The following is a 25,947-nucleotide window of genomic DNA, read 5'->3' on the forward strand; positions in this document are numbered from 1 at the left end:
GAAGCCTGTTTCTCCCCATCCAGACCTGAACCGCCTCCAGGCACCGGGACATCACGGAGAGGGCATCACTGGGTTGGTTCGGGGTGGAAAGAAAAAGTTGGGTATCATCAGCGTACTGATGATACCCCACCCCAAAACCACGAATGATCTCGCCCAGCGGCTTCATATAGATGTTGAACAGGAGAGGCGAGAGAACCGACCCCTGAGGAACTCCACAAATGAGAGACCTCGGGGCGGATCTCTGCCCTCCTGTCAACACCGACTGCGAGCGGCCCTGGAGGTAGGAGGAGAACCACCGTAAAACGGTGCCTCCCACTCCCAGCCCCCTGAGACGCCGCAGTAAGATACCATGGTCGATGGTATCGAACGCCGCTGAGAGATCTAATAGGACCAGGACAGAGGAGCAACCCCTGTCCCTAGCCCTCCAGAGATCATTCACCAGCGCGACCAATGGTGTCTCCGTGCTGTGTCCGGGCCTGAAGCCCGATTGGTACGGGTCCAGCTTCCTCAAAGATTTGGGGAGGTGCGCGCGCACCTCCGGTCGTTCGGAGAGGTGCGCGCGCACCTCTCAGAATGGGCAGGGGCGCTGCTCTTTGAGGAAGCTGTAGTGGCCCTTCTGCAAAGCTGCCGAAAGCGGCAGCTTCGGAGACGGGCCGCTACAGCTTCCTCAAAGAGCGGCATCACTGCCCGTTCGCGCGGAGGTACGCGCGCACCTCTCCAAAGGTTTGGGGAGGTGCGCGTGCACCTCCGGTCATTCGGAGAGGTGCGCGCGCACCTCTAAGAATGGGCAGGGGCGCTGCTCTTTGAGGAAGCTGTAGCGGCCCTTCTGCAAAGCTGCCGAAAGCGGCAGCTTCGGAGATGGGCCGCTACAGCTTCCTCAAAGAGCGGCATCTCTGCCCGTTCGCGCGGAGGTACGCGCGCACCTCTCCAAAGGTTTGGGGAGGTGCGCACGCACCTCCGGTCGTTCGGAGAGGTGCGCGCGCACCTCTCAGAATGGGCAGGGGCGCTGCTCTTTGAGGAAGCTGTAGCGGCCCTTCTGCAAAGCTGCCGAAAGCGGCAGCTTCGGAGACGGGCCGCTACAGCTTCCTCAAAGAGCGGCATCTCTGCCCGTTCGCGCGGAGGTACGCGTGCACCTCTCCAAAGGTTTGGGGAGGTGCGCGCGCACCTCCGCCCATTCGGGGAGGTGCGCGCGCACCTCTCCAAACGGGCGGTGCCACTCTCCATTTGGAGAGGTGCGCGCGCACCACTGCCCGTTCAAAGAGGTGCGCGTGCACCGGGCGGCTGGGAGCCACAGGAGATGGCTCAAAGAGCCGCATGCGGCTCCGGAGCTGTGGGTTGCCGACCCGTGCCCTATACCATTTCGGAGAAATGGCCGTCCAGTCTCTTCTTAAAAACGTCCAGTGTTGGAGCATTCAGTTTCTGGAGGCAGGTTGTTCCACTGGTTAATTGTTCTAACTGTCAGGAAGTTTCTCCTAAGTTCTAGGTTGCTTCTTATCCTTGATTAGTTTCCAACTGTTGCTTCTTGTCTTGCATATTTTTGTAATATGGTGACCAAAACTGGCCAATTAACCAGTGGAACAACTTGCCTCCAGAAGTTGTGGGTGCTCCATCACTAGGGGGTTTTAAGAACAGACTGGACAGCCACTTGTCTGAAGTGGTATAGGGCAGTGGTGGCGAACCTATGGCACGCGTGCCAGAGGCGGCACTCAGAGCCCTCATGCACGCCATTGCCACCGCCAGCAGCGGGTCCATGAGGCCATCACTGCTGCCCGGAGCAGGAGCCCCACCCAGCACAAAGGAGGCGAAGCGGCCGACTAGCCAGCTCAAGTAGAGGTGGCAGAGCAGAGCTCACCAGCCATTGTCGATTGGTGGAGTGGAAGAAAAGGGAGGAGGAAGCATTTTACAAGCGTCCATGCACGCACTTGGCTGCAAGCACGCACGCACTGCAAATGGGGCGGGGCTAGTGCCTGCATGATACTCACTAGTCCTGCTCCATTCTTGCATGGTGCAATGCCTTGTATCTGCACCCCGCAGCATGGTGGTGGCCATTGCGCCTTGCAGCACGGTGGCCCTTTTTTGCGCCCCCGGTTTTTGCATACCAGAGGTGGCACTCAGAGGCACCTCCCTGCCCCACTAAGGACACCAGAATGCTGATGCAGCCTTGGCATTTTGTGATAAATTAGTGGGTTTGGGGTTGCAGTTTGGGCACTCAGTCTCTAAAAGGTTCGCCACTACTGGTATAGGGCATTGATGGTGAACCTTTTAGAGACCGAGTGCACAAACTGCAACCCAAAACCCACTTATGTATCATCGGTGCTGGGTGGGAGTGGCCCATTGGGTGGGTGTGGCCCTTTGGGTGGGTGTGGCCCATTGGGTTGGCGTGCCCAATTGGGTCAGTGTGGCTGCAGTGGTAACGGCAGACTGGGTGGGACTAAAAAGTTCAATCAATTTCAACTTTGTGAGATTTTTTTCCCCACAAGAAGTTCAAATTGATTGAACGATTTTTTATTTTTTTTTGGAACACAGTAGTGGAGGCCTAAAGCAAAAAGGTTTTATAAAACCCAGCTAAGGCCTAGGACTGGAGCGACAGTGTGCATGCCCACCGAGAGGGCTCTACATGCCACCTGTGGCACATGTGCCATAGGTTCACCACCATGGCCACAAAATGTTGAGACTCTAGAAAGAGTGCAGAGAAGAGCAACAAAGATGATCAGGGGACTGGAGGCTAAACATATAAAGAACAGCAGCTGGAATTGGGTATGTCTAATTTAATAAAGAGAAGGACTAGGAGTGACATGATAGCAGCGTTCCAATATCTGAGGAGTTGGAAGACCTTGGAGGTCTTTTACTACAGCCCCTTGCTCAAGCAGGAGAACTTATACTTTTTCAGACAAGTGATTGTCTAGTCTCTTTAAAATTCCAGTGTTGGAGCATCCACAATTTCTGAAGGCCAGGTGTTCCACTGGTTAAGTGTTCTCAGTGTCAGGAAGTTTCTCCTTAATTCCAGGTTGCTTCTCTGGTCAGTTTCCAGCCACTGTTTCTTGTCCTGCCCTCTGGTGCTTTGGTGAATAACGTGACCCCCTTTTTTTGTGGCAGCCCCTCAAATACTGGAATACTGCTATTTCTTCTTTTCTTTAAACTAGCCAAACCCACGTCCAGCAGCCATTCTTCATATGTTTTAGTCTCTAGGCCTTTGATCATTTTAGTTGCTCTTCTCTGAACTTTTTCCAAGGTTTCAACATCTTTTTTGTAGTATGGTGACCAAAATTGGTTGCAGTATTCCACCTGTGGTCTTACGAGGGCTTTATAAAGTGGTACTACGCGTGATCTTGATACTATGCCTCTTTTTATACAACCCAGAATTTTATCAGCTTTTTTGGCTGCTGCTGTACACTGCTGGCTCATAGTCAAGTGATCGTCCACTAGGACTCCAAGGTCCCTCTCACACTTTCTGTTTTTCAGCCAGGTCTCGCCTAATCTGTACTTATATCTTTGATTTTTTTCCTGCCTAAATGAAAAATTTTGCTTTTCTCCACATTAAAACTCATTTTGTTCAGTAGGGCCCATTGTTCAAGTTTGTCAAAATCTTTTTGGATCCTGAACTTATCTTCTGGGGTGTTGGCTATTTCTGCAAGTTCGGTGTCATCTGCAGATTTGATGAGTTCCCCTTTTAGTCCTCATCTAAGCCAAAGAATTGAGGCCTTTGAACTCTGGTGCTGGAGAAGACTCCTGCGACTCCCTTGGACTGCAAGGCGATCAAACCGGTCAGTCCTAGAGGAGTTCAACCCTGACTGCTCTTTAGAAGGCCAGATCCTGAAGCTAAAACAAAAAGACTTTGGCCACCTAATGAGAAGGAAGGACTCACTGGAGAAGAGCCTAATGCTGGGAAAGGTTGAGGGCAAGAGAAGAAGGGGACGACAGAGAATGAGGTGGCTGGATGGAGTCACTGAAGCAGTAGGCGCGAGCTTCAATGGAGTCCAGAAGATGGTAGAGGACAGGAAGGCCTGGAGAAACATTGTCCATGAGGTCATGATGGGTCGGACACGTCTTCGCAACTAACAAGAACAACAACACATTGACTGCCTTAAGGAGAAATATTCAGACAAGGGAGAACAAACAACCAATGGAACACCTTGCCTTCAGAAGTTGTGGGAGCTTCATCACTGGAAGCTTTCAAGAAAAGACTGGGCTGTCAGAAATGGTGTCAGGTCTCCAGTTTGTGTGTGTTTGTGTGTCTGTTGGGGGGGGGGTTGGACCAGATGATCTACAAGGTACCTTCCAACTCTGTTATTCTATGTCTTATTCCACGTTTCGTCCTTTTGTAACAGCCTCTATTTAAAAAAAGAAAAGAAAGGAAGGCAACAAGACGCTTTTGGAGAGGACACGACAGCCTCTCACGGAAAATTCAGCCTTTCTCCTCTTGTTACCTTGAGCACCTGCGTTGCACAAGGCATCCACCAGGGGGCTCCCTCTGCCAAACGATGGGAACACAGCTGGCTTTCCGGAGCAGGAGCAGAGAAGGAAATGACATCACAGCCTCTCTAGGACGCTGCACTCTGTCTCCATCATTCTTTGCTGCAGGTAAAGAAAAAGGGGGGGGGGCTGCGGGGATGTCTTGCAGGGGAGACAGCCAGATGTGGCCCTAAGGGAGGAGAAGGGGGGGGTCTCTCTTCCCATGCAAAGGGAGGCGGAGGGTCCTCGCCCTGGAGGAGGGAGGGACACATGCCAAGTCCTCATCCAAGTTCAGTCTTCTGAGTCCCAAGAGTGGGAGAGCCCAAATCCCATGCTCCCCAGCAGCCCCTTTCCATGCACCCAACAGGCCATTGGGGGGGGAGGGGGAAGCAGAGGACCAGACCAGCCTTGTTGCTCCCTCCTGGACGAAACTCAGGATTCCCAGGAAAGAGATGGGGACTGGGGAAGTCCTTCCCGCCTGCTTTTTTGGGAACAGCTGGAGGTGGGGGGGGGTGAAGGGGAGGAGAAGAAGGAAGATTTGCATTGCAAATCTCAAGCAAGAGATAAGAAAAGCTTTGCAAGACAGAAGATGCCCCATATCTGCGGATTCGCACCAGATGCTGGATGAGGCTGAAAAGAGCCAAATCCTTCACAATGAAACTATGTCTTGGGAGGGGGAGTGAAGCAGGACAGTATCTCCAGACCCTGTTTGGGGGTGAAATTGGCTCCTCCCTTTGGCTGACCCTTTTGGGCTTCAGGGCATGTTGTGTGAACCTGCCTGCATGTAAGAGTCTGGCTTGGCTCTCCAAAAGTCAGTCTTGAACAAGGGGAATGGAGCATCCTAAGCCAGAGTCGTGTTCTTGCATTTCTTTTGAGGTGAACAGAGATATTCTGGTTGACTAATTTGTTTGGAATTTTCACATGTTGTGTGAACCCACTTGGAGATGAATGTAGGTTTAAGTTTTTAAAAAGCAAGACCTTCCTTGTGAAAAAAACCAGAAATAGAAAATGCTCCAAATACATTAATTTAGCATTTATAGAATAGAATAGAATAGAATAGAATAGAATAGAATAGAATAATTTAATAATTTAATTTAATTTAATAATATTTATATACCGCCCTTCTCCCTGAGGACTCAGGGCGGTTCACAGGGCAAAAGTCAAATACAAAGTACAAACATTAAAAAGAGATTAAATAATTGCCCAAGTTAAAACAATTAATACAATAATAAAACCCCAAAAATAAAATTAAGAGTACAAAAAAAATAAAAACCCCACCAATCCCCATCAGGCTAGGCCGGCTTGTACAAACAAAAACGTCTTGAGATCGCGACGAAAGGAGCGAAGATCGGGCGCCATCCGGAGCTCTACCGGCAACTGATTCCACAGCTCCGGAGCGCCCACAGAGAAGGATCTCCCCCTGGGCGCCACCAATCGACATTCTCTGATCGGTGGCACCCTGAGGAGGCCCTCTCTGTGGGAACGCACAGGGCGCAGGGAGCTTGATGCCGGCAGCAGATGTTCCCTAAGGTACTCCGGCCCCATGCCATGAAGGGCTTTGAACACCATTACCAGTACCTTGAATCTCACCCGGAAGGCAACTGGCAACCAATGCAGCTCACGGAGCAAAGGTGTAACGTGGGAGTATCGGGAGACTCCCAACACAACTCTCGCGGCTGCATTCTGTACCAGTTGGAGCTTCCGGGTGGTCCTCAAGGGCAGCCCCATGTAGAGAGCGTTGCAGTAGTCCAGACGAGAGGCCACGAGCGCATGAGTGACCGTGCATAAATCATCCCGGCTAAGATAGGGCCGCAACTGGCGCACCAGGCGAACCTGGGCGAAAGCCCCCCTAGTCACAGCTCCTATATGGTCTTCCAAGGTGAGCCGTGAATCTAGGAGGACTCCCAAGTTGCGAGCCCTATCTACGGGGGGTAATAGTTCACCCCCCATAGCAAGAGGTGGAATGTCCGAATAGACCCGGGATGAAGATATGCAAAGCCACTCAGTCTTGTCGGGGTTGAGTTGAAGTCTGTTCCTCCCCATCCAGACCCGAACCGCCTCCAGGCAACGGGACATCACGTTGAGGGCATCACTGGGGTGGTTTGGGGTCGAAAAGAAAAGTTGGGTATCATCCGCGTACTGATGATACCCAACTCCAAAACCACGAATGATCTCACCCAGCGGTTTCATGTAGATGTTGAACAGGAGAGGCGAGAGGACCGACCCCTGAGGAACTCCACAAACGAGAGACCTCGCGGTCGACCTCTGCCCTCCTGCCAACACCGACTGCGAACGTCCCTGGAGATAGGAGGAGAACCACTGTAAGACTGTGCCTCCCACTCCCAGTCCCCTGAGACGCCGCAGCAAGATACCATGGTCGATGGTATCGAAAGCCGCCGAGAGGTCTAATAGGACTAGAACAGAGGAATATCCCCTGTCCCGAGCCCTCCAGAGATCATTCACCAGCGCGACCAATGCCGTCTCCGTGCTGTGCCCGGGCCTGAAACCCGATTGGTACGGGTCTAGATAATCCGCTTCATCCAGGACCAGAGGGAGCTGATGTGCCACCACACTCTCAACAACCTTCGCAAGAAAGCGAAGGTTGGAGACAGGACGAAAGTTGTTCAATACAGCTGGGTCCAAGGCAGGCTTCTTGAGGAGAGGCCTCACCACCGCCTCTTTCAAGACGGCGGGGAAGCTACCCTCACCCAAAGAAGCCGATATAACTGCCTGGAACCAGCTGCGTGTCCTCTCCCGGGCTGCATAGACCAGCCAGGAAGGGCACGGGTCCAGTAAACATGTGGTGGTGCTCAGCCTCCCCATGATCCTGTCCACTTCCTCCGGAGTCACAGAATCAAACTCATCCCAGGTGGTATCGACAAGACCGCCCGTGTCCTGATCGCCAGACTCTGCCCAGTCAGAGTCCAGACCGGTCCGAATCCGAGCGATTTTGTCCGACAGATGCTGGTTAAACTCCTCGGCACGACCCTGCAAGGGATCCTCCCTCACCTCCTGATTTAGGAGGGAGCGAGTCACCCTGAACAGGGCGGCCGGGCGATTATCTGCGGATGCGATAAGGGTGGCGAAGTGGTTAGACCTCGCCTCCCTTATCGCAGCGAGATAAGACCTAATGTGGGCTCTTAGTCGCAATCGGTCGGATTCGGATCGGCTGGACCTCCAACCGCTCTCTAGGCCCCGTCTCCGACGCTTCATCTCCCGGAGCTCCGCAGAGAACCATGGAGCTCGACGGGATCTGCACCGTGTCAGGGGCCGCAGGGGTACAACCCGGTCAAGAGCCTCAGTGGCCGTCCTTTCCCAGGCTTCCACTAAGGCATCTGCCGAGCTGTGAGCAAGGGAGGCAGGTGGGGACCCCAGCGCTGCCTGGAACCTCTGGGGATCCATTAAGCGTCTGGGGCGGTACCATTTAATTGGTTCCAAACACCCACGGCGGGGGGTGGCAAAACGGAAGACCAGCCGCAGGAGATGATGATCGGTCCATGACAGGGGCATAATAATTGGAGAGCCCCCACCAAGATCATCTAACCACTGTCCAGATAAGAAAACTAGGTCAAGGGTGTGGCCTCCCTCATGAGTCGGTCCCGAAATTACTTGCGTCAGGTCCATGGCCGTCATGGAAGCCATGAACTCCCGAGCCAACTCAGATGATCCTCCCAGCGATGGTAGATTGAAGTCCCCCAAAACTATAAGTTTTGGGAACTCAACCACCAGCCCAGAGAGGACATCGAGCAGCTCAGGCAGGGCTGCTGCTGCGTGACTAGGTGAAAGGTACACCAGCAACAAGCCCAACTGCGCACCAGGGCCGCATCTCAGAAAGAGAGACTCACACCCGACTATCTGAGGAACAGTGGCCTCCCGCGGACATAAGGTCTCCCTCATAACAACAGCCACACCCCCACCCCTACCCTGAGCCCGAGGCCGGTGCAGCACCCGGAAACCTGGTGGGCAAAGGTCAACCAGAGGAATCCCGCCCTCTGGGCCCAACCAAGTCTCCGTGATGCAAGCCAGGTCCGCCTGCTCACCCTCGACCAGATCACGGACGAGAGGAGCCTTATTAGAGACAGACCTGGCGTTCAAATACACCAGCCGGAGCTCAGGGGGCTGCACACCCTCACTCCCGGGACCTTGGGGTAGAGCCAGAGGGTCGGAGTGCCCCACCGCTTGTAAGCAGCGGAGAGGCCTTCCCTGAGATCGATACGGCCCTCTGCTCCTACATCTGCTGCCATTCCCTGATGTCGTGGGAATAGGTAGCCCCATGACCAGCCCTGGAGCCCCGGAGGTAACCGACCCCCGCTCCTCCCCCCTGCGATCTACATCGGCACTAGCCAGAACAGCGGTTGTTGGATAGCCCCCCTTTTCCAAACAACCAAAAGAACCCTCCCGCCTCCCTAACCCCCTAAAAAATTTTGACAGAAAAATAATCAGGGGCCTCTTATTAGGTCTCCGTCGAAGGCCCCTACCCGTGCCCAGCCAACTCTCAGGGTCCCAATAAATGGGCCCTTCCTCGAGGTTATAATCGGCTGGCAAGGCGGGTCGCACCCAGGAGGGGGGAGCACCCCTGAGGGCGAGCAAGTCCGTGGAAGAATATTTAAAGGAAGGCATAAATAGCAGTCCGGGTCGTAGGCAGTCCGTAGATAATAGTCCGTGAGGAGGATCTATTCAGAGGGGGGTGTCCCAGGCCTCCGACCAGCCGCTGCCACTCAGCTGGATAAACCCCCTGGGCAGGCCTACCACCGTCCTCTCACGACGGCCACAGAACCAGTTCTCAGGGGGATGGAAGTCTGGAGCAACCACACTGGGTATAGCATGCCCCATAGAGCTCTCACCTCTAGGGGCAGCAGGTGTAGATTCGGCCATCCTCTCACAATGGCTAATACCCAGAGTTCTCTGTCCTTTGAGGGTATAAAGGGCAATGCGCAGTCGATTATAAAGGCAGAAATAACAAGCCATCATAGTCAATTCTGCTAACGGCCAAGTCCCCCGTTGTCCCGTCATTCCCAGAAGTTGTAACTGACCACCACTCCATGGGCCCTCAATTCCATAATTATTAGGGCCCTCCAGACTGTGGTCAACAAAGATTGACTCCCCCAGGTCAATAGAATAGAATAGAACAATAATAAAGTTGGAAGGGATCTTGGGGGTCATCTAGTCCAACCCCCTGCTCAGGCAGGAAACCCTATACCATTTCAGACAAATGGCTGTCCAGTCTCTTCTTAAAAACTTCCATTGTTGGAGCATTCACCACCTCTGGAGGCAGGTTGTTCCACTGGTTAATTGTTCTAACTGTGAGGAAATTTCTCCTTAGTTCTACGTTGTTTCTCTCCTGGATTAGTTTAGGATTAGATTAGAAGAACTCCAATGTCCCTTCCAACTCTATTATTTGATTTTGTTCTTAATTTATTTTATTTTCTATCTTAGAGACATTTGTACTCATCATATAATTTTATAGATAAAATGATCTCTTGGCTAAAGAGGGCTGAACGTCTAACTATCACCACAGCTGCAGCAAGAGAAACAGTCCTTTGAATGAAAACTTGCTTGGAGATTCACATAAGAGTCCTTGGACCCATTTGGAGTTGCGTTACAGGACAGAGAAAGAATGGAGACCCAACCTTTAGCAAGTGAGGGAACTGGAAAAGGCCTTTCAGCTGTTCGGCCTGGGCGCTGTGAGGAGACCTGGGCAAGAAGTGGGCAGAAGATGCTGGAAGAAGACACCATCATCCCTTCAGAAGTTCAGTCCTGGAACTTCAGGAGCGTCCGATATCAGGCTTCTGAGGATCCCCGAGGACTTTGCAGCCGACTCCATGACTTTTGTAATCGATGGTTCAAAGCAGAAAAGCACACCAAAGCCCAGATGCTGGACCTGGTTGTTCTGGAGCAGTTTCTGGCCCTTCTGCCCATTAAGATGGAGAACTGGGTGCGAGAGTGTGGAGCAGAGACCAGCTCCCAGGCAGTGGCCCTGGTGGAAGGCCTCCTCTTGAGCCAGGCAGGGGAGCAGAAGGAGCAGGTGAGAGACCTTCACTTTGGGAGCCCAGAAGGGGATGACTGGAATAAAGAATGTGGTTGAATTCTTCACCCCACCCTTCCAGAGTCCCAAAGGTGCTTTTTTCACGAGGCAACTGGATTTTCTTGTTTTTCATTGAAGATGTTTCTCCTCTTATCCAAGAAGCTTTTTCAGCTCTAATGGAATGGTGGGGAATGGAAGGATTTATACTCCTTGCAGAAAGCTGGACATTTGCATTCTTTTAGAGAGTCATTCAGGCCACTTGGAAGTTTATCTGTGTTCTCAGGGTCACCTGAGTGGGGCATATGGTTGTGGAGCCTTCTTGGAACTGCTGAAAGGACTGTGTTGTAGAGTGGAGATAGATGATGTTGAATAGCCCTCTCTCAATAGAGGGAGAGTGAGACAACATCATTTATTTCCCATCTACAACACAGTCCTTTCAGCAGTTCCAAAACGGGTCTACACCCATTTGCACTACTCAGCTGGCCCTGAGACACAGATAAACTTCCAAGTGTCCTCAGCATTTCTAAAACAATGAAAATGACCAGCTGCCTGCAAGGAATATAAATCCTTCCATTGTGCACCATCCACTCACAGCTGAAGACATTTTTTGGATGAGAAGCAAAATGTCTTCAAAGAGAAAAAATAGAAAGTCCAGTTGCCTTTTGAAAAAGCATCTTTGGAACAACCATGACCTGAATGACTGAAAATCTCCATAGACATCTCCCTACCAGGTTTCTGGAATTCATAATATGTGAAGATGTTTCACTAATTCTTGTAGGATATTGTTTCATTACCTGTTATAAAAAATGATGACAGACATTCCTTTCTTATTTTCCAGCCTCACTGGTGAACATTGGAGACTTTCAAGAATCCACTTTGTGTTGTGATGTCCACTAATTCTTCTTTTCTCCTGTCTCCTATTTCAAGTCTTTCACAAACGACATCAGAGATTCTGAGAGAAAAAGGAATCCATCAAATTCTCCTCAGGAGTTGTTTTTGAGGAGCATTTATCTGGAAGATCCAAGTCTGGACACCATGGGAGGTAGAGGTCCTCAATTCTCCAGAAAGTCCCAAACTCCTCTTCTGTAAAATGTCTCTTCCTATGTTATTAATTATGCTTTTTAAAATTCTGTTTTTCCTCACAGGGAAGACTACAGTGGAGTTGTCTGCTGTGTATGGTGCAGCTGAGACAGTAGCTGAACCTGCAACTACAGTAAGAGAAGCAAATTCACTAATAGAATAGAATAACAGAGTTGGAAGGGACCTTCTTCGTCTATGGCAGGGGTAGGGAACCTTGGCACTTTTATGACTTCTGGACTTCAATTCCCAGAATTCCTGAGTCTGCTTGGCTGGCTCAGGAATTCTGGGTATTGAAGTCCACAAGTTATAAAAGAATCAAGGTTCCCTACCCGTGGTCTAGGCCAACCCCCGCCCAAGCAGGAGACCCTATACAATTTCTGACAGATGGCAGTCCAGTCTCTTCTTCAAAGCCTCCAGTGATAAAGCTCCCACAACTTCTAAAGGCAAACTGTTCCATTGATTGATTGTTCTCACTGTCAGAAAAATTTCCTTCTTTCTAGGTTGAATCTAGAAACTAGATATGTCTAGTCTAGCAAAGAAAAGGATTGGGTTGACATGACAGCAGTCATAGCCAAGAGGGGATCAAGCCATTCTCCAAAGCAACTGAGAGCAACAACAAAAGTAGCAAATGGAAGATTATCAAGGAGAGAAGCAACCCAGAACTAAGGAGGAATTTCCTGATGGTGAGAACAATTGGAACGGCTTGCCTCCAGAAGCTGTGGATGCTCCATCAGTGGAGGTTTTCAAGAAGAGATTAAACAAATATTTCTCCAGAATGGTATAGGGCCTCCTGCTTGGGCAGAGGGTTGGATTAGAGGAACTCCAAGGGTCCTTCCATCTCTGATACTCTATGATTCTATAATTCTTTCTTCTTCTGGCTTGGATATTTTTGTAGTCCTGAGCAACATGGTATGGGGAATAGAAGATTCAAGTTGCTCTCAGTCACCTTAGCTCCCTCTGAGGTCTATTGTTTGGATACAATGGATTGTGAAATCTACCTTGAGATTTATATTAAGAAAACTTTTTTTTAAGACCAGTAATTAACTCCCCCTTTTTCTGGATACTTTTCCTACTATTAGTTTACACACGCTAACTTCTTAAAGAGTCCTTCAAGAGATGGGAATATCACATGGGCAGCAAGTGCTAAACTGCACCTGTTCGTTTTGTAATTTTTTGACTTGGAATTGTGCAAGATTGTTCAAAAATACATAAATACTCAAAAAGCGCAATACCATTTTTAGAAAGCCTTGTCTACAACCAGTGAAAAGATTAAAAGATAAGGCAGAAGATTACAATCCAGTGAAGATAGCCAAATAGAAAAATCTCTTAAGTAAAAATTGTCATGCATGTAATCAAAGAACTTTTGGCTTGCAAAATAATTTCTAATCCTCTGATTTGTGTCGGGATTTGGAGACCAAACTATCCTGCTTTGTAAAATCTCCTTCAATCCCAAGAATTTTTCTCTGCTTTCTCATCCCCACTTCAGCCAATGACTCAGATAGAGATATATGGATGGATGGATGGATGGATGGATAGATAGATAGATAGATAGATAGATAGATAGATAGATAGATAGATGATAGTTATATGATAGATGATAGAGATGATAGATAGGTGGATAGGTAGATGATAGTTATAGATGATAGAGAAATCATAGAGCATGATAGATATAGATAGATGGTATACATATACATACATACATACATATATTGTCATATCTCTCCTCTCTCTGTCTCTGTCTCTGTCTCTGTCTCTCTCTCTCTCTCTCTCTGTCTCTCTCTGTCTCTCTGTCTCTCTGTCTCTCTCTCTCTCTCTCTCTCTCTCTCTCTCTCTCTCTCTCTATATATATATATATATATATATATATATATATATATATATATGTGGATCTTTGGTTATTCGGGTTTTTCCCCGCGTAGAACTAAAGGTGTAGGGGCGACGTTTCGACGGAATCCCATCCGTCATCATCAGGCTGGTGGCTTCTGCTTCCTTCTTCTGGGAGAAGCATGTGGCTGTTTGTTCCTCTTTTTTAAACTGCCAGAGGGGGTGTGTTCTGTGGGTGGAGGTGTGCTCTGATTGGGTGGGGGAGTAAGTGTGTTCTGATTGGGTGGGAGTGTGTTTTGAATGGTGGGTGTGTTCTGATTGGGTGGGGGTGTGTTTTGAGTGGATGGGCTGGTCTCAGCTGCCAGCCTTAGACCTGAGCTGGTGAGTTGTGCTGCTTTTGTTCGGCTTCGTGTTTGTGGTGGTGCCATGTTTTTATAGTGGGTGTCAGTTTGCTTATTGTGTGGTTTGGAGGGGTTTAAAGTGGCTGATGTTGCAGCTGTAGTTAGGTTTCTGTTTTGTGGTTGTGCCTCGTTATCATTGTGGGTTCGGATTTGTTTTTTGAATGGTTGTGTGGTGGTGATGTCATGTGGTGTTATCATGAGTTTGGGTCTATCATTCTTGGTGGTTGGGACTCGTCTGTCAATCAAGGCGGGTTTCCAAATGGTTGGTAGGCGAGAGGTATCATCTCGTTTGTTTATGCTGTGGGGGCGTTTTTCTATCTCAATGGCTTCTCTGATTATTCTGTTGTTAAAATGTTCAATTTTGGCGATAGTTTTGGTTTTTTTAAAATCAATTTCATGTCCCGTGGCTTCAAAGTGTTGGACCAGGGATGAAGTTTGTTCTCCTTTTCTGAGTGAGTTTTTGTGCTCTTCAATGCGTGCACTTATTCTTCTGTTGGTCTGTCCGATGTATGTGGTGGGGCAGGTGGTGCATGGGATTTCGTATACTCCTTGGTTTTCTAAGCCAATTATGTCCTTGGGGTTTCTTAGGATGGTGGATATTTTTCTGTCTGTGTAGAATGCTGTTTTGATGTTGTGTTTTTGGAGGACCTTGCTGATTCTGTTTGTGGTCCCTTTTAAGTATATATATGTGGATCTTTGGTCATTCGGGTTTTTCCCCACGTAGAATTGAAGGTGTAAAAGCAACGTTTCGACGTCATCCTCAGACTCGGGAGCGTTGTTCTTGTCTTTTAACTGCTAGAATATGGTTTTTAGTCTTAAATACAATCTTAAATACAATCACGAGCGAGCTTGTCACGAACAGGCCACACCCACATTCCACAATTTGAATGTTATAACTGCCATACAAGTGTATGACTCCCTTATCATTCAGCCCTTGCTCTGATGATGTCAACAGCTTGTTGACGAAACCTCAGCAATAAAGAAGAATTTACTCTTATATCCCGGAGTTCATCATTTTTATTTTTACTAACTTCAAATAGATAGATATAGATATAGATATATAAAGTGAGGGAGGGAGTGTGTGTTTGTGTGTTTGTGTGTGTGTGTGTGTGTGTGTGAGAGAGAGAGAGAGAGAGAGAGAGAGAGAGAGTGGATCCATAAGGAAACTATGATTACTTTCACTGAATGGCACTGAATGTCTTGCCACGTCAATCATTGATTAAGCTTGCCTGAACTATTTCTTCACTCAGAGGCTTTTGATCTGTTTTTTTCACCTAAACCTTGGAATCCTACCAAGCACAGCCATTCAACTTAGTGCATATCTTTGCTTTGGGAATTTGTACGTAATGGGATAGACCTTACAAATCGTCCTTGACCTTTTTCTGTTCTTTGTTTCCCTCTTCAGGAGGGTCTTGTGTCCTTCGAGGAGGTGGCCTTGTATTTCTCCAAGGAGGAGTGGTCTCAGCTGGATTCTGACCAAAAAGCACTCTATTGGGAAGTCATGCTGGAAAATTATAGGAATGTGGCCTCTCTGGGTAAGCAACTTTGCTACTCGCGTGTCAAAGAGTTTAGTAATTAAATGCCACCTGCTGTTTCTTATTAAAAGGTCTCCAAAGAGATGTCATCTCTTGGGAAGAAGCAGGAAGAGATCTAGCCTTTTTCTATTCCAAGGAAGTTATCTATCTATCTGTCTCCATCTATCCATCCATCCGTCTATTTATCTTTCATGTTTCTAGGCCATCCGTCTCCCTCAGCATTCTTTAAGCCACCCAGAGTCACCCTATTGGGAAGGTGGGGTGACGCATATACATTTAATAAATTAATAAACTACTACCCCTTTATGGATTACTGGCTTATTGCGGCAAAGGGGCTTTGTAACTCAATGAAGCTATGAGCTATGCCATGCAGGGCCACCCAAGACAGACAGGTCATAGCAGAGAGTTCTGACAAAATGTGATCCACTGGAGAAGGAAATGGCAACCCACTCCAGTATGTCTGCCATGAAAACCCCATGGATAGTACCAGAAGGCAAAAAGATATGACGCTGGAAAATGAGCCCCTCAGGTCAGAAGGTGTCCAATATGCTACTGGGGAAGAGCAGAGAGCTAGTGCTAGTAGCGCCAGAAAGAATGAAGCGACTGGGCCAAAGCTAAAAAGACACTCAGCTGTGGATGTATCTGGTGGTGAAAGGAAAGTCCGATGCTGTAAAGATCTATTCTCCATAGGAACCTGGAATGTAAGATCCATGAATCAAGGCAAGCTGGATGTGGTCAAACAAGAGACGACAAGACTGAACATCGACATCTTAGGAATAAGCAAACTAAAATGGACAGGAACGGGTAAATTTAATTCTGAGGATCATCAGGTATACTACTGCGGACAAGAATTCATCAGAAGAAATGGAGTAGCCTTCATAGTCAATAAAAGGGTAGAAAAAGCAATACTGGGATACAATCCCCAAAATGACAGAATGATCTCAGTGCGAATCCAAGGCAAATCATTCAATATGTGCAGCCAAAGATGGAGAAGCTCTATACAGTCAGTAAAAACAAGACCAGGAGCTGACTGTGGCTCAGATCATGAGCTTGTCGTTGCAAAATTTAGACTTAAATTGAAGAAAGTAAGGAAAAGCACTAGTCCAAACAGATATGAACTAAATCATATCCCTGATGAATACACAGTAGAGGGGACAAATATATTTAAGAAATTAGATCTGATAGGGTGCCTGAAGAATTATGGATGGAGGTTCACAACATTGTACAAGAGGTAGCAACTAAAACCATCCCAAAGAAAAAGAAATATAAGAAAGTAAAATGGCTGTCTGAGGAAGCTTTGCAAATAGCCGGCGAGGAGGAGACCCGGGTGGGAACTCCTACGCCGGTTAAGATTTGCTGCCTTCGAGGGACTTGAGACGGTTTTGGTTGTCTGCCAGGTTCGTGGCTGGGGGGCAGTGTGCTGGCCTGTCTTTGGCTAGCATTGGCCTCCCAACCGCGCCCTGGAGTTGTGGCTTCCATGGCCCTCCCCTTCGTGGTGGGGTCTTTTCGCCTGTATGGAGAAGGACTTTGTTTGCAGCCAGGACATTTCTCCAACCGTGTCATCAAATGGCCTTTGTGCCCGTTGGACATATTTTTGCTGCTTAGTGCATCCTGTCTCTTGTGACCCCAAGGACCTGGGGTGATGAGTCGCTGTGCGAGGGTTGCTTAGATTTACCATCTACTACTCTCTTCAGAGGTGAGAGATCTGCGAGGGTATGCTTTTCCCCCTGGGCTTGGACTCCATTCCGCTTCCCAGATCAGGCCTGTGGCCGTGGTGAGAGGATGGTTGCTGACCTGTTTTGGAGGTATCCAGCTCAAGTGAGAGTGGAGCTGGACTGGTGGTGTTGGACTTCAATGTTCCTTCTGATTTATTCCATCTTTATTTACCATCTGACTGCCTTATGCTGGACCCACATGAATAATCTATGGCTCGCCTACACTATACATGCACAGACTTGTGCGCCCTCAGGGGTGCCCCCCCTTCCTGGGTGCGACCCGCTTTTCTTTCTACTACTTCTCTTGATGACGGGTCCAATTGTTGGGACCCTGAGGGATGGTTGGGCATGGACAGGGGTCTCTGGTTTAAATCTAGGAAGAGGCCTCTGGTTTGTTTTTTATCAAAAATATTTTAAGGGGTTAGGGAGGGTGATTGGATTGCGGTTTGGGTTGGAATTTGGGGGGCTTCCACCAACCGATGTTCAATCCAGGCTCGGGACAGGTCACGGTGGGGTGGGGCTTGGGTTGGGCGCCTCCGGGTCTCCGGAGCGGGGGGTGGGGTTGTGGATCCCAACAATGATTGGGAATGGCAGCAGGTGGCCGTACGGAGGGCCGTATCAACATTGGGGAGCGCACCCCCGCTGTCTTTAAGCGGTGGTGCGCTCCGACCCTCCGGATTTGACCCATGTTTCCAGGAGCGGGGGTGAGCAGGCCCCTGAGCTCAGACTGGTGTATTTTAATGCCAGGTCCGTAGTTACCAAGGCTCCTCTCATTCGAGATTAGGGCGTGGAGGAGCGTGCAGACCTGGCTTGCATTACGGAGACCTGGTTGGGCCCAGAGGGAGGTGTCCCTCTGACCGAACTTTGCCCACCAGGTTTCCGTGTGCTTCACAGGCCCCAGGCCCAGCGTAGGGGCGGGGGTGTGGCAGTAGTTGTGAGGGAGACCTTATGTCTGCGGGAGGCCACCGTTGTCCAGATACTCGGGTGTGAGTCACTCCTCCTGAGATGTGGCCCTGGGGCTCAGTTGGGTCTGTTACTGGCGTACCTCTTGCCCAGCTGCGTAGCAGCAGCCCTGCCCGAGCTCCTCGACATCCTCTCGGGGTTGGCGGTTGAGTTCCCCAGACTTATGGTTCTGGGGGACTTTAACCTGCCATCCCTGGGGACCTCATCAGAGCTGGCTCGGGATTTCATGCCCTCCATGATGGCCATGGACCTGACTCAAGTAATTCAGGGCCCGACTCATGAGGGGGGTCACACACTCGACCTTGTCTTATTATCTGGTCGGTGGCTAGATGATCTGGAAGAGGGATTTCCAGCTATTATACCCCTGTCATGGACCGATCATCATCTCCTGGGGCTGGCCTTCCGCTTTGCCACCCCCACCCCCCGTCGCTGGGCTGCGGAACCGACCAGGTGGTTCCGCCCCAGGCGCCTAATGGACCCTGAACGGTTCCACGTGGCGCTTGGGTCTGTGCCTGCCGCCTTTGCTCACAGCCCGGTCGATGCCTTGGTGGAGGCCTGGGAAAGGGCAGCCACGGAGGCACTCGACTGCATTGTGCCCATGCGGCCCCTGACCCGGCGCAGATCCCGGTGGGCTCCATGGTTTTCCGCAGAGCTCCGGGAGATGAAGCGTCGGAGACGGGGCCTAGAGAGCTGTTGGAGGTCCAGCCAGTCTGAATCTGACCGATTGCGGCTAAGAACCTCTATGAGGTCTTATCTCGCAGCGATAGAGGCAGCGAAGTCTAACCACTTCGCTGCCCACATCGCATCCGCAGATAATCACCCGGCTGCCCTGTTTAGGGTGATTTGCTTCCTCCTTAATCAGGAGGTGAGGGAGGAGCCCTTGCAGGGTTGTGCCAAGGAGTTTAGTCAGCATCTGCAACCCCATGACGCGAAATATTTTGTCTATTTCCAGTATAAAATCTTCAGCTCGCCAACCCAAAATAGGCACCACAGCTTTTGCCAATATCTCTTCCAGGTTTTCTTGTGGATTTTCTTTCAGACCTCTGATCCTCAAGGCAAACTCCATGTCTCTATATTGTATCATCACCACCTCATCATCAATTTTATCCATTTTATTCTCAGCTTCACTGATTTTAGCTTCCAATATCAAATTATTTTGATTAACTTCTTCCACACGTTCATCCAGATTCTCAATACAAACTGTCAGTCCCTGAAATGCCAGCAAAATATCCTCTCGTATTTCCTTATTTTTCTCATTAATGAGCTCATATATTTGCTCAGATTGAAGTTTTAAACCATCTTGTAAGTCTTTTAATGTCAATGTGGGTATAGGTGTAGGTGCTGCGGGGGGTGGCATCAATGTTTGAAGTCCAGATTGTTGAACTGGTGAAGCCCCCGCACTTTTAGAAGAAGGAAATCTAGGTGGTTTAGAAGCCATTTTAACACCCAATTAACTTTCGTTTCTCACTTTCACTTTTCCGCCCAAATTGCAACTTTGTTGCTTCACTGTTAAATATCCAAGTCTTTTAAATCACTTTTGAGCCAACTTCAAATGTTTTTAACAGTCTTTTACAACTTTAAAAATCCACTTTATATCTTCCTCCTTCTTTAATTATATTTTCCTTATTCTTTGTTCTTCCCACTTTCTCTAAAGATTTATTCCGGCGCCATCTTCCTCCCCTTCTTTTAAGTTAAACCGGAGTTAAAGATCATATACTTGCTGTTTCAATATTCTCCTGCTAAGCTCTGCCTGCATCCAAGTAATCCAAAGTACAATATTGGGAGCAGGGATGGTTGCAGCATCCTGTTCTGTTTCAAAGCCTTGAAACAGAGGAGTCCCCGAGTCCGGAGCTAATTCAGGCTCCGAGGGAGCTCTCACCCTTTGACCCCCAGAGTGATAATTCTGGGGGCCTAGGGGAGCTCTACCTGTACCTGAATGCTCACCCCCCCTTCTCCCGAGGGGGGGGATTCCCAAACTGTGAAACAGCTGATTGTTGCTGCAACGGGGCTGACAGTCAGAAATGACTGCCTTCGAAGGAGCCTTGCCACCCGGAAGTCAGTGCATAAAAATATTGAATATCTATCAATGGCGCTCTGCTTAGATGGATCCTGTGCCAATTCACATCTTGTGATTTTTTTTTCTCATTTCTATTTAAACATTTTTTATTTTATTTATCAAATTTGTATAGCCACTTATCTCAGCAAAAGCAACTCTAGGTGATGCACAGCAAAAATCCCCAGGCTTAAAAACAACAGATACCAAAAAAAAAAGCCAGGACAAAGAGTGCATAAAAATGGCCACCTCAACAGGGGGGCCTTCTAAGCATAATCATGGCTTTCCTGGGAGCCCCAGACATGATGAGCTAACCTGGGCTTTTCTTGAGGGCTTTCTAGATTATCAAAAGGTGACTTATGATCCCAACATTTCTCTTACTAACCAAGAGGGTTGTTAAATGACCTTTGACTCATTTTATGATTTTTCTTCCCACAGTTGTTAAGGGAATCATTTATCAACATCCAGCTCAAAGATCCAAATAGAAATCCAGATTAATTCTATTTCCAAAAATCTTACAGTTATATTGAATACACAGCATGGTAATGTTGAAGCAAAAGTAACTCTGAGATTCCCAGACACCAGTTCATAGAATTAAACTTTAATCTCTCCAGCGAAACCCTCTCCCTTTCTCTCCCTCTCCCTCTCCCTCTCCCTCTCCCTCTCCCTCTCCCTCTGTCTGTCTGCCTCTCTCTCTCTCTTTCTTTGTCTCTCTCTCTCTCTCTCTCTCTCTCTCTCTCTCTCTCTCTCTCTCTCTCTCTCTCTCTCTCTCTCTCTCTCTCTCTCTCTGCAACCATGTGATTTTGGGATGAGAAAACTGATGAGTAAATGGGAAATATTTGGGACAGAAAGAAAATGGGCAAGTTTCAAATTGGATTTATTTCTTGTGGGTTTCTGCTGGTTATTGACCACTCTCCCCCCCCACTTTCCAATAAATGTTAGGTTTTCTCCTAAAACCTCCCTGAATGGTTCCTCCGATGTTTCCTTAACTGCTCTTTATTTGAATGGTTTTTCTATCTGTAATGATGGCATTTGGAAGTCCTAATAGTGTTACAGGGATTTGGCTATTAGAGAATTGGGCCCTCTGATGGGACAGGTTCTCAAGTAATGGGACCTTCCACTCCAGGGGTTCTTCCCACCCCCCCACCCCCCCCCCAACTTTCTCCAAGGCTTCCTTTTGTAAGTTCTGCCCGGAAAATGCAGAGGCATCTAAGGATGAATGAACATACCCCATCTGAGTACTATTTCTTTTAGTGCAGGGCTCCCTCCTTGAGATGAGTTCCCAGGTTCAAATCCACCAGAATGTTCAAATTGAAATTAAACCAATGCGCACATGCAAATGGGGCCACGTGGACAAAAACCACTCACAGCAATGTGATGCTCGCGATGATCTAACTACTCATGCTACACGGTGATGCTAAGGCCCACGTGACGCTAACGGTGATTCTAGCACCTGCATGATGCTCGTGGCAACACTAGCGCCCCAGCAATGCTCATGGCAACACTAACATGAGTGGGAGGGAGGGTGCGCGTGCACACACACATGCAGACTGGCAAGCCACTCAGATGGCCCGATGGCCAACAGATATGGCCCGGTAGTGGTCCGTGGCCCAATGGTTGGGGACCCCTGGTCTACATGATTGTAATAACTGAGAATATTTGCACCTCATAGTTGAAATGAAGGATCCTTGGTGCTTTCTGAGCTTGGTTGTTTTCTTACAGATGTTTCATTACCCAATCTGGGTAACATCATCAGCGCCAGTAAGGAGTGAGAACAGACCCTACTCCTTACTAGCACTGATGATGTTATCTAGTTTGGGTAATGAAACATCTTCAAGAAAACATGGAGGACAAGAGAGACCCCAACATCAGGTCTTATATCAATCCAATTGTAAAGAGCTGCCTCAGATAAGCCACCCAATAAAGCAGAACTCTTGAAACAGGCATTCTCTCAAAAGGAACTTTTATTAGGGGCTAGTGATAGCAGGGAAAACAAGACGAGGTCTGAGGAAAAACCCGTGGAAGCGAAGTAATAAAAGCATTATTCAATACTCCTCCCCCCAGAGTCCAGTGTTCATTTGAATTCCAGCCAACCCACAGGTGGAATAGTGTTTTAACTAGCTTCTTTGACACATTCTTTCAAGGTCTCTTTCACTTTAATTTGCTTCTGGCTCCAAGAGCAACCATCTCTTAGATAAGGGTGATACATTCCATCCCCTGGGGGAAGGGCACCATAGCAGGACAGTGCAAAGTATCCCCAAGTCATCCCCCCTCCCAACAGAATGGCAGGCCACAAAGAAAAGTTACAGATTCAGGAATAGGCATAAGGAAACAATAATATTCTTTGTGGACCTGACACCGATACCAGGCATCACCCCATGTTTTGAACATACCCTGATAGACACAGGCAGAAGAATCACAAAAAGAGCTAAAAGGAAGGAGATTTGAGAGGGTGGGGGGATAATTAATGTTCAAATAAGAGATGCAACAAGGAGGGGGCTTGATCCTGTTTGCATCTCACTTTATGTTAACTTTTCTTCTTTTTTTCCTGCTCCAAGCAGGTGATGAATGGGAGAAGATGGATTCTGGCCAAGAATCGGCAGCAGCATTTCAAAAAGGCAGAATGAAACACGCAGAGGCATTTTTTGGAAAGCAAAGTTCTGAGGAAAAACAATTAAAGGGGGAGCTAGAGAAATGCTCTACTTTACCACATGTAGCTGTCATTGACTTCTCCAGCAAAGATGATCAGCCAGAAAAAGAGGCTTGGCCGGAGTGTGGAAAAATACCTGCAGACGAATCAGGATTATGCGAGTGTTGCAGAAGCCACATGATAGAGAAACCAAATGAACACGAAAAACATTTCCGAAGGACCTTCTCGGTTACTTTGCCACAGAGAATACATGGAGAGAAAGCATTTAAATGCCTGGATTGTGGAAAAACCTTCAGAGACTCAAATTATTTTACTTCCCATAAAAGGATCCACACAGGAGAAAACCCGTACAAATGCAGGGTATGCGGAAAGAGCTTCAGTTTTCCACAAAGCCTCACTTCCCATTTTAGGAGTCACACAGGCGAGAAACCATATGAATGTCCCAAGTGTGGAAAGACCTTCAGTCAAAAATATCAGTATACTGTACATAACCGAAACCACACTGGACAGAAACCATATAAATGTAGGGAGTGTGGAAAACACTTCACTAATTCAAGTTCCCTCACTTACCATAACAGAATCCACACCGGAGAAAAACCATATGAATGCAAGGAATGCGGAAAGAGCTTCCGTATTGCAAATAAGCTTACTTCTCATGCAAGGATTCATTTAGGGGAGAAACTATATAAATGCCAGGAGTGTGAAAAATGCTTCATTAGTTCAAGTACCCTTGCTAATCATAAAAGAATCCACACTGGAGAAAAACCATATAAATGCCAGGAGTGTGGAAAATGCTTCACTAGTTTAAGTTCCCTCAGTAATCATAAAAGAATCCACACTGGGGAAAAACCATATAAATGCCAGGAGTGTGGAAAATGCTTCACTCAGTTAAGTTCCCTCACTATCCATAAAAGAATCCACAGAGGGGAAAAACCATATGAATGCAAGGAATGCGGAAAGAGCTTCCATACTGCAAATAAACTTACCTGTCATGCAAGGATTCATTTAGGGGAGAAAACATATAAATGCCAGGAGTGTGGAAAATGCTTCACTCGTTCAAGTTCCCTCACTATCCATAAAAGAATCCACACTGAGGGAAAACCATATGAATTCAAGGAATGCGGAAAGAGCTTCTGTATTGGAAATGAGCTTACCTCTCATGCAAGGATTCATGTAAAGGAAAAACCGTATGAATGCCAGGAGTGTGGAAAATGCTTCACTAGTTCAAGTTCCCTTGTTGTCCATAAAAGAATCCACACTGGGGAAAAACCATATGAATGCCAGGAGTGTGGAAAATGCTTCAATAGTTCAAGTTCCCTTGCTTTCCATAAAAGAATCCACACTGGGGAAAAACCATATAAATGCCAGGAGTGTGGAAAATGCTTCACTCAGTCATGTTCCCTCACTATCCATAAAAGAATCCACACTGGGGAAAAACCATATGAATGCAAGGAATGCGGAAAGAGCTTCCATACTGCAAATAGCCTTACCTGTCATGCAAGGATTCATTTAGGGGAGAAACCATATAAATGCCAGGAGTGTGGAAAATGCTTCACTCATTTAAGTTCCCTTGCTGTCCATAAAAGAATCCACACTGGGGAGAAACCATATAAATGCCAGGAGTGTGGAAAATGCTTCACTAATTCAAGTCCCCTCGCTATCCATAAAAAAATCCACACGAGAAAAACCATATAAATGTGTGGAGTGTGGAAAATGCTTCACTGAATCAGGTTCCCTGACTTACCACAAAAGGAACCATACTGGGGAAAAACCATATAAATGCCCAGAGTGTGGAAACGGCTTCAGAATTTCAAGTTATCTTACTGCTCACAAAATGATCCATACCAGGGAGAAACCCTACAAATGCAAGAATTGTGCAAAAATCTTCAGACTAAAACATGATTATATTGTACATAACAGAATCCACACTGGAAAGAAACCGTATAAATGCTCAGAGTTTCAAGTTCTCTTACTGCTCACAAAATGACCCATACCGGGAAGAAACCCTACAAATGCTAGAACTCTGCAAAAAGCTTCCGACAAAAATATCAATATATTGTACATAACAGAATCCACACTGGGGAGAAACCGTATAAATGCTCGGAATGTGGAAGATGTTTTACTACATCAAGTTCCCTCACTTCCCATAAATGGAACCACACTGGGAAAAATTGTATAGTCCCTTTATGAGCACAGAAAAGAACTGTATAAATAAATTGTCAATAATTTTGGATGCTTTTGCTATATATTACTGTGGATGAATGAAATGTTAGGGAATGAAGGGAAGATAAGGAACGAATCTGAAGAGGGTGGAGAAATATAACTACAATTGGTTTTGTTGAATAATGTTGAGCATTTGTTCATGTACAGCCCTGAATATAATCTTTTTTGGAAGACCCACTTTGCACCCTTCACTTTTTGTATCTCTAAATTTATTGGCCACTATAAGCACCTAACATAGTTACATAACGATGACTCTGACCTTTGACTCTGCTCTTTTTGCTCCTTAATTTACATCTCCATCATTGAATATTTATTACAAGGACTGCCAACACTTTCATTTCTGCAATAGTGGCAAATTTCTGTAGCTTGGGTGTAGGATCAGGGTGAAGGTTTGTTCTCCGAGTTTGTGGGTTGGTTTCTGAACATTTCGTTACCAGGCTAGGTAACATCTTCAGCAAAGTTTAGGGGATGTCAGGGTTAAGTGTTTATAAGGGCTTCAGGTGTGGGTGTCAAGAGAGGGTCAAAGGAGAGCAACTAAGATGATCAAAGGCCTGGAGACAAACATAGGAAGAATGGCTGCAGGACTTGGCTTTGGTTAGTCTAAAAAGAAGAAACAGGAGTGACATGATAGCAGTGTTCCAGTATTTCAGAAGCTGTCACAAAGAAGAAGGGATCAAATTATTCTGCAAAGCACCAGAGGGCAGGGCAAGAAACAACAGTTGGAAACTGGTCAAAGAGAGAAGCAATCTTGAATTAAGGAGAAAGATCCTAATAGTGAGGACAACCAGTGGAACAGTTTCCCTTCAGAAATTGTGGGTGCTCCATCACTGGAGGCTTTTAAGAAGAGACTGGATAGTCACTTGTCTGAGATGGTATAGGTTCCCCGGCTTGAGTGGGGGGCCTGGACTAGAAGACCTCTAAGATCCCCTTCAGATTCTATTCTGTTACATTATGTTATATTCTGTTCTATTCTTGTGATGGGTCAGGTGTAAGTCATCATTGAGAGGCTTCTGATGGGTCTTGTGA

General features: G+C 47.5%; 1 protein-coding gene across 1 annotated transcript; it reads left to right on the top strand.

Moving 5' to 3' along the window:
* Window positions 1–4,567: 4,567 nt before the first annotated feature.
* LOC308661725 (uncharacterized protein) lies at window positions 4,568–25,639 on the top strand. Its single transcript, XM_081316886.1, has 6 exons — window positions 4,568–4,581; window positions 9,889–10,477; window positions 11,405–11,519; window positions 11,623–11,690; window positions 15,188–15,317; window positions 22,610–25,639. The coding sequence occupies exons 2-6, from the start codon at window positions 10,070–10,072 to the stop codon at window positions 24,391–24,393; spliced, it is 2,505 nt and encodes an 834-aa protein (XP_081173012.1). The 5' UTR covers window positions 4,568–4,581; window positions 9,889–10,069; the 3' UTR covers window positions 24,394–25,639.
* Window positions 25,640–25,947: the final 308 nt, after the last annotated feature.

This window comes from Vipera berus (assembly GCF_964194415.1).
Source record: "Vipera berus genome assembly, chromosome: 2".
NCBI classification, from domain to species: Eukaryota; Metazoa; Chordata; class Lepidosauria; order Squamata; family Viperidae; genus Vipera; species Vipera berus.